The 13,997-nt window shown below is 42.8% G+C and overlaps 1 protein-coding gene across 1 annotated transcript in view; it reads right to left on the reverse strand.

Annotated features, from left to right (window-relative positions):
* Positions 1–13,997, reverse strand: part of LOC139556502 (sodium/potassium/calcium exchanger 4-like) — an 88,041-nt gene that overhangs the window by 19,421 nt on the left and 54,623 nt on the right. Inside the window, exons 3-4 of the mRNA XM_071370544.1 lie at positions 7,999–8,075; positions 256–330 (exon numbers count right to left, since the gene is read on the reverse strand). Coding sequence (XP_071226645.1) covers positions 256–330; positions 7,999–8,075 — 152 coding nt within the window. The remainder of the gene's footprint in view (positions 1–255; positions 331–7,998; positions 8,076–13,997) is intronic.

A 13,997-nucleotide genomic window follows, 5' to 3' on the forward strand; every position in this document is an offset into this window, starting at 1 on the left:
TTAGTTATCATCTTGACAACCAAGACCACTCATACAATAGCAAAGTACTTTTTTAGGAAGATTTGATTCCGTTCACGCAGAAAATATTGATTATCAAAAGCATTACTCGAGAGAAGCAAAGTGCTGTCCTAGCTACTAAGTTGGCTGAAAACTCACCCGTGGTAAGGACATAATGCTAGAGCCATGGTGGCCCATGCTAATGTCTCAGACCAGTTTCACCAGATTAGATTGTGTGTCCTGACAACAGTCTCTCACCTCACAGATCTTCTCCAGCGACGGTACAAAGTAGTCATCACAGATTATAGCCAGGGCCAGGAACATATAGAGGGCCTGTCGAGACAGGAGAGAAGAGTCAGTGTGTATGTGTGTCTGAAACATTAACTTGGCTGAACAGATAGGAAACCTGGAAGATCTCAATGAAGGAATGAAGGAGAGGTGAAGGATGAACGTAAAGAGCACTCGATCAAAGAAGAGGAGATACAGAAGAGCACTAGATCAAAGAAGACGAGATACAGCTATGATTAGATACATCAAGTAAGAAATGTGGTGAAAATGCTACCTATCATATCTGTCAGAAAGACGGAACAGCGACTACTGGATTAGGTAGAATGAATACCCTTCCAATCCTCTCAGATCTAAACAACTGACTAGTTGGGTAGGGGCTAGGAGTTAAAAAAAAATATATATTTAACCTTTTTTTAACCAGGTAGGCTAGTTGAGAACAAGTTCTCATTTACAACTGTGACCTGGCCAAGATAAAGCAAAGCAGTGTGACACAAACAACAGAGTTACACATGGAATAAACAAACATACAGTCAATAATACAATAGAAAAAGTCTATATACAGTGTGTGTAAATGAGGTAGGATAAGGGAGGTAAGGCAATAAATAGGCCATAGAGGCGAAATAATTACAATATAAATATTAAACATGCAGTGATAGATGTGCAGAAGATGAGTGTGCAAGTAGAGATACTGGGGTGCAAAGGAGCAAAATAAATCAAATAAATAACAGTATGGGAATGACCGGGTTGATTTGCGATTGATCCCATCACTTCGAAAACTGTATTTATTGCTTAAACATTTTCTCCTAGCCTGGAGCCAGATCTCGGTGTGTGCTGTATAGCCAACTCCTATGATCATTGTCATGCCCAAATGGCAGTTGTGAAGACCTTACAAAGAGATCTGGGACCAGGCTATTGTTCCTTACCATTGTCTGAGAGAAGAAAATAATCCTATTTCAGTACAGCTGACGTGATAGATAAACTCAGCAAAAAACAGAAACGTCCTCTCACTGTCAACTGCGTTTATTTTCAGCAAACTTAACATGTGTAAATATTTGTATGAACATAACAAGATTCAACAAACAAGATTCAACAACAGACATAAACTGAACAAGTTCCACAGAAATGTGACTAACAGAAATGGAATAATGTGTCCCTGAACAAAGGGGGGGTCAAAATCAAAAGTAACAGTCAGTATCTGGTGTGGCCACCAGCTGCATTAAGTACTGCAGTGCATCTCCTCCTCATGGACTGCACCATATTTGCCAGTTCTTGCTGTGAGATGTTACCCCACTCTTCCACCAAGGCACCTGCAAGTTCCCGGACATTTCTGGGGGGGAATGGCCCTGGCCCTAGCCCTCACCCTCCGATCCAACAGGTCCCAGACATGCTCAATGGGATTGAGATCCTGGCTCTTCGCTGGCCAAGGCAGAACACTGACATTCCTGTCTTGGAGGTAATCATGCACAGAACGAGCAGTATGGCTGGTGGCATTGTCATGCTGGAGGGTCATGTCAGGATGAGCCTGCAGGAAGGGTACCACATGAGGGAGGAGGATGTCTTCCCTGTAACGCACAGCGTTGAGATTGCCTGCAATGACAACAAGCTCAGTCCGATGATGCTGTGACACACCGCCCCAGACCATGACGGACCCTCCACCTCCAAATCAGTCCCGGTCCAGAGTACAGGCAGGTAGCTACCTAGGGCGACAGGTAGTCTAGTGATTAGAGCGTTGGACTTATAACCGAAAGGTTGCAAGATCGAATCCCTGAGCTGACTAGGTAAAAATCTGTCGTCTTGCCCCTGAACAAGGCAGTTAACCCACTTTTCCTAGGCTGTCATTGAAAATAAGAATTTGTTCTTAAAACCTCTTGACGCTAGGGGTCAGATTTCTTTTTTTTTTTTTTAAATAACGTTCCCAAGCTAAACGGATTATTTCTCAGGTCCAGATCGTAGAATATGCATATAATTTACAGATTAGGATAGAAAACACTCCAAAGTTTCCAAAACTGTCAAAATATTGTCTGTGAGTATAACAAAACTGATTCTGCAGGCGAAAACCTGAGGAAATCAAAACCTGAGGAAATCTTTTATTTGTGTTTCCTTGCCCGTCTTTCTTCCATTTAAAGGGGTATCAACCAGATTCTTTTTCCAATGGCTTCCTCAGGCTGTGACCATGCTTTAGACATAGTTTCAGGCTTTTATTTTGAAAAATTAGCGAGATTTTTCAAAAGTAGTCAGGTGTCCTTTGATTAGTTCCTGCGCGCGCGAGGGGTAGCTCTCCATTTTCTTTCTCTCTTTTATTGAATAGGTTACGGTCGAAATATTATCGATTATGTTTGTTAAAAACAACCCGAGGATTGATTATAAAAAACATGACATGTTTCTACGAACATTACGGATACTTTTTGGAATTTTCGTCGAACGGAACGAGGCTTTGGTTTTCTGAACATACCAAAAAAACGCCATTTGGGTTGCGCGTTATAAAAGTAATATTTATCGAACAAAAATAACATTTATTGTGTAACTGGGAGTCTCGTGAGTGCAAACATCCGAAGATTATCAAAGGTAAGCGATTCATTTTATTGCTTTTCTGACTTTCGTGACCATGCTAATTTGGGGCTAGCTGTTCTAGCATTGATTGATACACTCACAAAAGCTTGGATTGCTTTCGCTGCAAAGCATATTTTCAAAATCTGACACGATAGCTGGATTAACAACAAGCTAAACTGTGTTTTGGTATATTTCACTTGTGATTGCATGATTATAAATATTTTTTGTAATATTTTGCGCCCTGCAATTCAGCAGTTGTTTAGGAAAATGATCCCGCTAAAGGGATCCGTAGCGCAGAGAAGTTAACTTGTTATGGCTGCAGGGGGCGTATTGAAAAACTGGAAAATATGTGCAAATTTTCAAACGGCCTCTTAATCAATTTTTGCTCTTACAATATGCATATTATTATTACTATTGGATAGAAAACAGTCTCTAGTTTCTAAAACAGTTTTAATTATTTCTCTAAGTGGAACAGAACTATTTTTACAGCCCATTTCCTATCCGGAAGTGAGATTTCCAAAATCGATGTCGCTCTTCAAGCCCTTGTCTATAAAAGGTCATGTCACTTAGGACTGTAGAAACACGTCATACGCCTTCCTCTGGGTGTCATGCGGAAGTGAGAGCAGAAATGACTTGATTATCTCGTCCTGTGATTGAACACAACCTCTTGGAGTGAGGTGTGCGCACTTTATTTTTTTTTCTGGGCGCGAAGTAGGACCTGGACTCGGCTCCTGGAAAACACTCTGTAAAGGTGAATATGATCTCTGGCTTCGATTTTATTTGATACATGTCACAATATCATCCTAAAGTATGTTATTTCAATATAGTTTAATTATATTATTGAAATGTATTCTGGACTTTAGACGTGATGCGACGCAAGAATTTTTTCAAGATGGAGAGGTTAGCGTCGCACTGCCAGTGTGCTTGCTAATTCAAGAGGGAAATTGTTCGTTCTGGATCGAAATAAAGACATTTCTGAACAAAGGACCCCTTGGAGAACATTCTGATGGAAGATCAACAAAGATAAGGACCCAATTTGGGATGCTTTTTCATATATCTGTCGAACTGTGCTATGCTACCGTTTGCCTTGAGTCAATGCTGTTGTGATGTTAGCTATTGTAGTAAGCTAATATGACGATATATTGTGTTTGCTGTAAAACACTTCAAAAATCGGAAATATTGGCTCTATTCACAAGATCTTTCTCTTTCATTAGCTATCCACCATATATTTCTCTGAAATGTTTTATGATGTGTAATTAGTAGTTGACGTTGGTGTCTGTATTTTCTCTGGCTACTCCCGTGCGATTTCTGACTGTAGCTATGATGGTAGCAGTAATGTAAAACTGATTTATAGCTAAAATATGCACATTTTTTGAACAAAACATAGATTTATTGTGTAACATGTTATAGGACTGTCATCTGAGGTAGTTTTTTCTAGGTTATTTAGGTTGGTTCTAGGTTAGTTAGGTTGGCTTGTGCATGCTACTTGCATCCTACTTGTGCTGTGAAAAATGTCTGTCCTCCTTTTTTATTTGGTGGTGAGCTAACATAAATATATGTGGTGTTTTCTCTGTAAAACATTTAAAAAAAATCGGACATGTTGGCTGGATTGACAAGATGTTTATCTTTCAAATGCTGTATTGGACTTGTTAATGTGTGAAAGTTAAATATTTAAAAAAAATAGATTTTGAATTTCGCGCCCTGCACTTGAGCTGGATGTTGTCATAGGTGTACCGGCGTCGGGCTGCAGCCATGACTTGCCTAGTTAAATAAAGGTACAATAAACAGGCCTCAGTGTAATGCTCATTCCTTCGACGATAAATGTGAATCCAACCATCACCTCTGGTGAGACAAAACCGTGACTTGTTAGTGAAGAGCACTTTTTGTCAGTCCGGTATGGTCCAGCGACGTTGGGTTTGTGCCCATAGGCGACGTTGTTGCCGGTGATGTCTGGTGAGGACCTGCCTTACAACAGGCCTACAAGCCCTCAGTCCAGCCTCTCTCAGCCTATTGCGGACAGTCTGAGCACAGATGGAGGGATTGTGCGTTCTTGGTGTAGCTCAGGCAGTTGTTGTTGCCATCCTGTACCGGATGTTCGGATGTATCGATCCTGTGCAGGTGTTGTTACATGTGGTCTGCCACTGCGAGGACGATCAGCTGTCCGTCCTGTCTGCCTGTAGCGCTGTCTTAGGCATCTCACAGTACGGACATTGCAATTTATTGCCCTGGCCACATCTGCAGTCCTCATGCGTCCTTGCAGCATGCCTAAGGCACGTTCATGCAGATGAGCAGGGACCCTGGGTATCTTTCTTTTGGTGTTTTCAGAGTCAGTAGAAAGGCCTCTTTAGTGTCCTAAGTTTTCATAACTGACTTTAATTGCCTACCCTCTGTAAGCTGTTGCCGTCTGTAAGCTGTTGAAGAGGCACTGTTGCGCCTTCACCACACTGTTAGTGTGGGTGGACCATTTCAGTTTGTCTGATGTGTACGCCGAGGAACTTAACTTTTCACCTTCTCCACTACTGTCCCTTCGATGTGGATAGGGGGTGCTCCCTCTGCTGTTTCCTGAAGTCCACGATCATCTCCTTTGATATGATCCTTGACTAGTCTCTCAAAGCACTTCATGATGACAGAAGTGAGTGCTACGGGGCGGTAGTCATTTAGTTCAGATATCTTTGCCTTCTTGGGTTCAGAAACAATGGTAGCCATCTTGAAGCATGTGGGGACAGCAGACTGGGATATGGAGCGATTGAATATGTCCGTAAACACAGCAGCCAGCTGGTCTGCGCATGCTCTGAGGACGCGGCTAGGGATGCCGTCTGGGCCAACAGCCTTGCGAGGGTTAACACGTTTAAATGTCTTACTCATATCAGCCAGAGAGAAGGGTGGGTGCAGTCCTTGTTAGCGGGCCGCAACGGTGGCAGTGTATTATCCTCAAAGCAGGCAAAGGTGTTTAGTTTGTCTGGAAGCGTGACGTCGGTGTCCGTAACGTGGCTGGTTTTCTTTTTGTAGTCCGTGATTTCCTGTAGACCCTGCCACATACGTCTCGTGTCTGAGCCGTTGAATTGCGACTCCAATTTGTCCCTACACTGACATTACGCTTGTTTGATTGCTTGCGGGGGGAATAACTACACTGTTTATATTCGGCCATATTCCCAGTCCTCTTTCTATGGTTAAATGGAGTGGTTTGTGCTTTCAGTTTTGCGCGAATACCGCCATCCATCCACAGTCTCTGGTTAGGGTAGGTTTTAATAGTCACAGTGGGTCCAACATCTCCAATGCACTTCCTTATAAACCGAGTCAGCGTATGGATCGATGTTATCGATGTTATTCTGAGGCTGCCCGGAACGTTTCCCAATCTGCGTGATCAAAACAATCTTGAAGTGTGGATTCCGATTGGTCAGACCACCGTTGAATGGTTCTAGTCACGGGTACATCCTATTTGAGTTTCTGCCTATAAGACGGTAGGAGCAAGATGGAGCCGTGGTCGGATTTGCTGAAGGGAGGGCGAGGAAGGGCTTTGTATACATCGCGGAAGTTAGAGTAGCAGTGATCGAGTGTATTGCCCATGCGAGTGCTGCAATCAATATGCTGATAGAATTTAGGTAGCCTTGTTCTCAAATTTGCTTTGTTAAAATCCCCAGCTACAATAAATGCAGCCTCAGGATATATGGTTTCCAGTTTACATAGAGTCCAGTGAAGTTCCTTAAGGGCCGTCGTGGTGTCTGCGTGAAGATAACTGACGAGAATTCTCTTGGGAGATAATATAGCCGGCATTTGATTGTAAGGAATTCTTTGTCGGGTTAGCAGAAGGACTTGAGTTCCTGGATGTTGTTATGATTACACCATGAGTTGTTAATCATGAAGCATACACCCCCACCCTTTTTCTTCCCAGAGAGGTGTTCATCTGTCGGCACGACGCATGAAGAAGACTCAATAGCGCATTGAAGCCAAATGAAGTCAGTTAAAGATGGCATCTCATAGAGAAATAGCATGCACAGTTTGAGTTAGTCCAGGAAGTGACGTTGCTGGCTATCTCAGTGCTGCCCCCTCTCATTGAGTAACTCAAGTTGAAGGTCGACCAGGGTACTGCAGGCTCTCATTAGCAACTAAATTATCCTTTTTACAGTAAAACTTCAATTAAATTTAGTCTCAAATAAGTGCCTGTCCCTTTTAATTGCTGCGCAAAGGCACACATTTCATCAAATAAGTGCATTTTTCAAAATAAAGGCAGGGTCTAAATGAATTGTTTACAAGGTTACCATGAATTACCATGTATTATTTACGAGGTTTAATGTTTCATTTGTTACATAAAAAAATTCGGCAATGACTCGAAAATATGATGGCAATTATACATTTTAATTGCCAGTAAGAAACTGCTTGCCATTTGCTGCTAATAGCTGAGAACTGATGGCAAGCACAAAAACAGTCAACAACTTCGGGAGCACAGACCCTTAGAAATAGCCTGAGCGCCCTCTAGTGACCAAAGTAAGAACTGCCTGAAAATGCACAGTCAAATAGGAGAATCATTATTCTGTCAATGAAAAGTGTTGTTAAAAAAATAGAGGCATACTAAGACGAAAGAAATGTGACAGCGTGTCAGTTTTTCCATTCATTACAATGGGGGATACTGTTTTCTGCTAACAATGCCTGGAGTACCGCGGTCGGCCTTGAGGGGAAGTTGTTCTCCCCGGTGTGAGATCAAGCTGAGGTGTATTTTTGTTAAAGGAGATCGAGGTTTGCCAGTCCAAAATCAACCCTTAGCCCACTACCGAGACACCTATTGATCATACTTGTACATCTGAAAGAATGTGGGGGGGGGGGGGGGGGTACTAGATGTCCTATGACCCTTAAATATTTTACATTTTCATTATATGAAAAAAAAAGATTTAAAAGTATTAATGTGAAAATATTGAATGATGCCATCAGTGCCCCCACAAACATTTGTCGTGCATGACGCCACTGGTGGAAACTCCAGCACATCATTCTACGAGTAAGGTCTAGGTGGAGTCATTCTTATATTGCTTACACCTTTCATACCTACAGTATTAGGGGCAATCAAGAAGTGTCCACTAACTTGGTGTGGGAACAAGAGGTTGATTTTGGCCTAGGCTAGTGATAAAAGCGTTATACCTAGTAATAGAAGCATTCAACGCGCTCTCTTACCGCCACGATGTGCAGCAGGACGGCCCCACTCTTGCGCTCGTAGTTGGAAAACATGTCTTCAGGGAACTCCTTGATCGCTGAGAAGAGAAAACAACATCATCACGGTGGGTCAGTAATGTGACTGATGTCCCAGATGCCCCCTTGTCCACAACCAAGGATGAGTTCACCTTGTGTGGTGGCGGCACTGAAAGAGAGCTTGGTAAGACTTTGAAAATGTTCAAGTCAACATTACTTAATTTGCATTATGTCACCAAACGATCCTCCTCAACCCCTAAAAAAAGACTGAGGTAATACTTAAAAAGCATGAACCGGGTCTCGTGTTCAATAAGGAGTAAACGTTTGGAAACCTATAAAGCCGGGATGTACTACCTGAACTTTTCCAATAGGGGCGGATTGGCCATCTGGCAAGTGCCAGATGGGCCGGACCATTTTTTGTTGGGTGAGCTGGTCGAAATTGACACAAATAAAATGTTAAATAAATAAAATGATATATACACATATATATATATATATACACAGTACGAGTCAAGTTTGGACACCTACTCATTCCAGAGTTTCTTTCGTTTGACTATTGTCTACATTATAGAATAATAGTGAAGTGTTAAATAAATCAAATATATTTTATATTTGAGAACCTTCAAAGTAGACACCCTTTGCCTTGATGACAGCTTTGCACACTCTTGGCATTCTCTCAACCAGCTTCATGAGGTAGTCATCTGGAATGCATTTCAATTAACAGGTGTGCCTTGTCAAAGTAAATTTGTGGAATTTCTTTCCTTCTTAATGCCTTTGAGCCAATCAGTTATGTTGTGACAAGGTAGGGGTGGTATACAGATGATGGTCTTTCACTACACAGGCTAAGTCCATATTATGGCAAGGACAGCTCAAATCAGCAAAGACAAATGACAGTTCATCATTACTTTAAGACATGAAGATACTTCAATGCAGAAAATTTCAAGAACGTTTAACGTTTCTTCAAGTGCAGTCCCAAAAACCATCAAGCACATGATGAAACTGGACCATCACAGGAAAAGGAAGACCCAGAAATACCTCTGCTGCAGAGGATATGTTTATTAGAGTTAACTGCACCTCAGATTGCAGCCCAAAAAAACCGCTTCACAGAGTTCAAGGCACACTTAACCAGCATGGCTACCACAGCATTCTGAAGCGATTCACCATCCCATCTGGTTTGCGCTTAGCTGGACTATCATCTGTTTTTCAACAGGACAATGACCCAACACACCTCAAGGCTGTGAAAGGTCTACTTGACCAAGAAGGAGAGTGATGGAGTGCTGCATTGGATGACCTGCTCCCCACAACCACTCTACCTCAACCCAATTGAGATGGTTTGGGATGAATTGGACCGCAGTGTGAAGGTAAAGCAGCCAACAAGTGCTCAGCATATATGTGGGAACTCCTTCAAGACTGTTGGAAAAGCATTCCTCATGAAGCTGGTTGAGAGAATGCAAAGACTGTGCAAAGCTGTCATCAAGGCAAAGGGTGACTACTATAAAGAATCTCAAATATAAAATATATTTAGATTTGTTTAACACTTTTTTTGGTTACTACATGATTCCATGTGTTATTTCTAAGTTTTGATGTAAGAGAAAGGTCTTCAATATTATTCTACAATGTAGAAAATAGTGAATATAAAGAAACACTCTTGAATGAATAGGTGTCCAAACTTTCAACTGGGACTATATATATATATACACACACACACTGCTCAAAAAAATAAAGGGAACACTTCAACAACACAATGTAACTCCAAGTCAATCACACTTCTGTGAAATCAAACTGTCCACTTAGGAAGCAACACTGATTGACAATACATTTCACATGCTGTTGTGCAAATGGAATAGACAACAGGTGGAAATTATAGGCAATTAGCAAGACACCCCCAATAAAGGAGTGGTTCTGCAGGTGGTGACCACAGACCACTTCTCAGTTCCTATGCTTCCTGGCTGATGTTTTGGTCACGTTTGAATGCTGGCGGTGCTTTCACTCTAGTGGTAGCATGAGACGGAGTCTACAACCCACACAAGTGGCTCAGGTAGTGCAGCTCATCCAGGATGGCACATCAATGCGAGCTGTGGCAAGAAGGTTTGCTGTGTCTGTCAGCGTAGTGTCCAGAGCATGGAGGCGCTACAAGGAGACAGGCCAGTACATCAGGAGACGTGGAGGAGGCCGTAGGAGGGCAACAACCCAGCAGCAGGACCGCTACCTCCGCCTTTGTGCAAGGAGGAGCACTGCCAGAGCCCTGCAAAATGACCTCCAGCAGGCCACAAATGTGCATGTGTCTGCTCAAACGGTCAGAAACAGACTCCATGAGGGTGGTATGAGGGCCCGACGTCCACAGGTGGGGGTTGTGCTTACAGCCCAACACCGTGCAGGACGTTTGGCATTTGCCAGAGAACACCAAGATTGGCAAATTCGCCACTGGCGCCCTGTGCTCTTCACAGATGAAAGCAGGTTCACACTGAGCACGTGACAGACGAGTCTGGAGACGCCGTGGAGAACGTTCTGCTGCCTGCAACATCCTCCAGCATGACCGGTTTGGCGGTGGGTCAGTCATGGTGTGGGGTGGCATTTCTTTGGGGGGCCGCACAGTCCTCCATGTGCTCGCCAGAGGTAGCCTGACTGCCATTAGGTACCGAGATGAGATCCTCAGACCCCTTGTGAGACCATATGATGGTGCGGTTGGCCCTGGGTTCCTCCTAATGCAAGACAATGCTAGACCTCATGTGGCTGGAGTGTGTCAGCAGTTCCTGCAAGAGGAAGGCATTGATGCTATGGACCGCCCATTCCTCAGACCTGAATCCAATTGAGCACATATGGGACATCATGTCTCGCTCCATCCACCAACGCCACGTTGCACCACAGACTGTCCAGGAGTTGGCGGATGCTTTAGTCCAGGTCTGGGTGGAGATCCCTCAGGAGACCATCCGCCACCTCATCAGGAGCATGCCCAGGCGTTGTAGGGAGGTCATACAGGCACGTGGAGGCCACACACACTACTGAGCCTCATTTTGACTTGATTTAAGGACATTACATCAAAGTTGGATCAGCCTGTAGTGTGGTTTTCCACTTTAATTTTGAGTGTGACTCCAAATCCAGACCTCCATGGGTTGATAAATTTGATTTCCATTGATAATTTTTGTGTGATTTTGTTGTCAGCACATTCAACTATGTAAAGAAAAAAGTATTTAATAAGAATATTTCATTCATTCAGATCTAGGATGTGTTATTTTAATGTTCCATTTATTTTTTTGAGCAGTGTATATATATATATATCTCATGTGTAGGAGGCAACCCAGATTACAGGCTGACCGCTGACTCTTGACCCCAGTACTGACCCCTGTACTGCCCAAGACCGTGGTCACTCCTATGAGCATCTGGCCGCAGCAGAAAGAAAACAGACTGGCCCTCCATGGGAGCAGCTAGTGTCTGTATTAGGACTGGTGTTAAGTCCACAAGAGGTCAGATGTACACCCACCTGCATGTTCCTTCTCTTCCTATCTCTTACATAATGTACAATAATGTGCCAGGCAGCAAGGACACTAGAGCATGAAGTTATATAATCATAGATTGTATAAAATACACAGTAGGCTACATTTAGATCAGATAGACCGTAGGAACTTGTTTTGATGTACTGGTGCATTTGCATGTGGCTTGATAAAAATGCTTACCACAGATAATTAGAAAAGAAACTGAAACAATCATGCATTACCATTCACATAGATGTACTACGCACAGTTTAACACAGAACGCACCAATGCATTTTGATCTTGTCGCATATGGACCCATGAAATGACAATGATCACCTGAGACAATGAACCTGTCCCACACACCTAATGCAATCCACCGCCTATTAACATTAGATGGCGCTCATGACTGATTTACTAACCCAAGTTCTGAATCCTCCTTGGCAACACTGCTTTGGCCCAACTCTTCGAAGGGATATCATAGGAGATGTACAGTAGTCTTTGACATCCCTTCCCCCAGTAGGCATACAGGTAAAAAGAGGGACGAGGTTAAAAAAAGGACCGTAAACTTCAGATATGGGACCAGGATTTCCTTGGTCATTATCCATGGTACTGACTCTCCGCTAGTAGCGTGATTTGTTTATATTAGCACAGGTATCAGTCCTTTTCCACGTGACACCACACCCCCCTCTGAAATCTCTGTAAGGCAGGGAGCCTTATACAATCTATGAGAGAGTCTTCAAGGTCAGAAGCTGCATGTCATTACAGATATAAACAAAGAAGTATGTGGAATTGAGTTTGGATAAACATTTCATCATGCATTACATTTTTCCCCTTTTATTTATGAAACCATGTAATGTGGCAAAAGCGTTGCGTAGGCTCCACTGCTCACAAGATCAGAGGTGCAATTAATTAGAACATGACAGCTGCGCACAAGGGTCTTTAGGCTACTTGAGCGGCATGTAACTTAACAATAAAACACTGTTTACACAGACAGCCCAATTCTGATCATTTTTCCACTAATTGGTATTTTGACCAATCACATCAGCTCTTTTCACATCAGATCTATTTCAGAGCAGATCTGATTGGTCAAAAGACCTATTAGTGAAGAAAAGAACATCAGAATCGGGCTGCCTGTGTAAACATAGCCTTAAATAGGCCTGTGCTAATTCGGCAAATACAGTAGGTAGCCTATCAAATCACTTGACTCATTTGGCAATGATGACTACAAAGCTTAGAGGAATCGAAAATAGAGCTGCCAACCAAGTAAACAATAATATTCTTCCCTTTCTTATAGTGCGCTTTAATCTGCTCTGTTGCCTAATCACCCACATTTTCCCTTCCTTGTCTGATGCATCTTTTAATTACCGACTCGGGAGATCTGTGAATCAATCAATAATTGAATGGCTCTACCCGCCATCACTCTCGGTCCCTTTCTGTAGTTAACGTCACAACCCCTTAGCGATACAACACAATCAAGTCTGGCTGTGTGCGTGGTATAATGCCATGATCAAAACAACTGGGAACCATGAACTCAGAAATGTCCGAATTCCGACGTCAGTGTGATCAAGACAACTGGGAACTCTGGGGGAAAAATAAGTTACGACTGGGAGCATTTTTTGGAACTGTCATCCAATTCGGAATTCCAAGTCGGAACCTCATCAAGTTCCCAGTTGTCTTGAAAGCACCCACCCAGAAGTATGATGGCAAAGGTACTAAAAGTCTTCTTCACAATAGCAGTTTGAAGTTAAATCCTATCTTTTTGCATATCTGATTCGAATCTGTTATTTTTCCCGCAGTGTGAACAGCCAAAAAGCACATGGAATCTGATATTTCAAGCCGCTTTTCAAACCACCTTCGTAGGTGGTAGATACAAATCTGATTCCTGGCCATGCAACTTGTGTCTGAACGGTCAAATCTGATTTATTTGCCCTCAAGTGGTTTATAGACTGTTATTTAGCATATATTGTTGCTTGCTAGCTACACTGTTGACAGTTTGACAAGAACATGTGGTAGCTAATTAGCGTGATAATTGTATACAAACCAATTAGTGAATGCTCTAGAAAGCTAAACAGCTACCTAGCTAGCTAGTTGACTGCCTTGGCTAGCCAAAAAGGACACATTTTAAAAGTTGGATAATCTTATCCCTTAAGGCTTTAAAAGTGTTCTTACACTATGACTTTGAACATTCAAATTAACTGGGAAATGTCCATGGCAGACATTGTGGTCACCTTACATAACTTCTGAGTGATAAGAAGCAGGAGCACCACCAATCAGCCTACACCACAGCGCACACACTTGTTGTTACTATGACAACTAGCGTAGCCATGCCAGTAAATGACTGCTGTCTCAACACACACAAATCCGATTTGGTCACATGCAACTTGCTGTTTGGACAGTCAGTATTCCAAAAAGCTTTAGAGGATGCCTCCGAGAGCTGGGAGCTAGCGCACAGTTGGGCGGGCGGAGGGGGTCCGGTCACCTCTCTCCCGCTCTCAAAGCGGTGTAAAAAGT

Source organism: Salvelinus alpinus, chromosome 27 (assembly GCF_045679555.1).
Source record: "Salvelinus alpinus chromosome 27, SLU_Salpinus.1, whole genome shotgun sequence".
Lineage (NCBI taxonomy): Eukaryota > Metazoa > Chordata > Actinopteri > Salmoniformes > Salmonidae > Salvelinus > Salvelinus alpinus.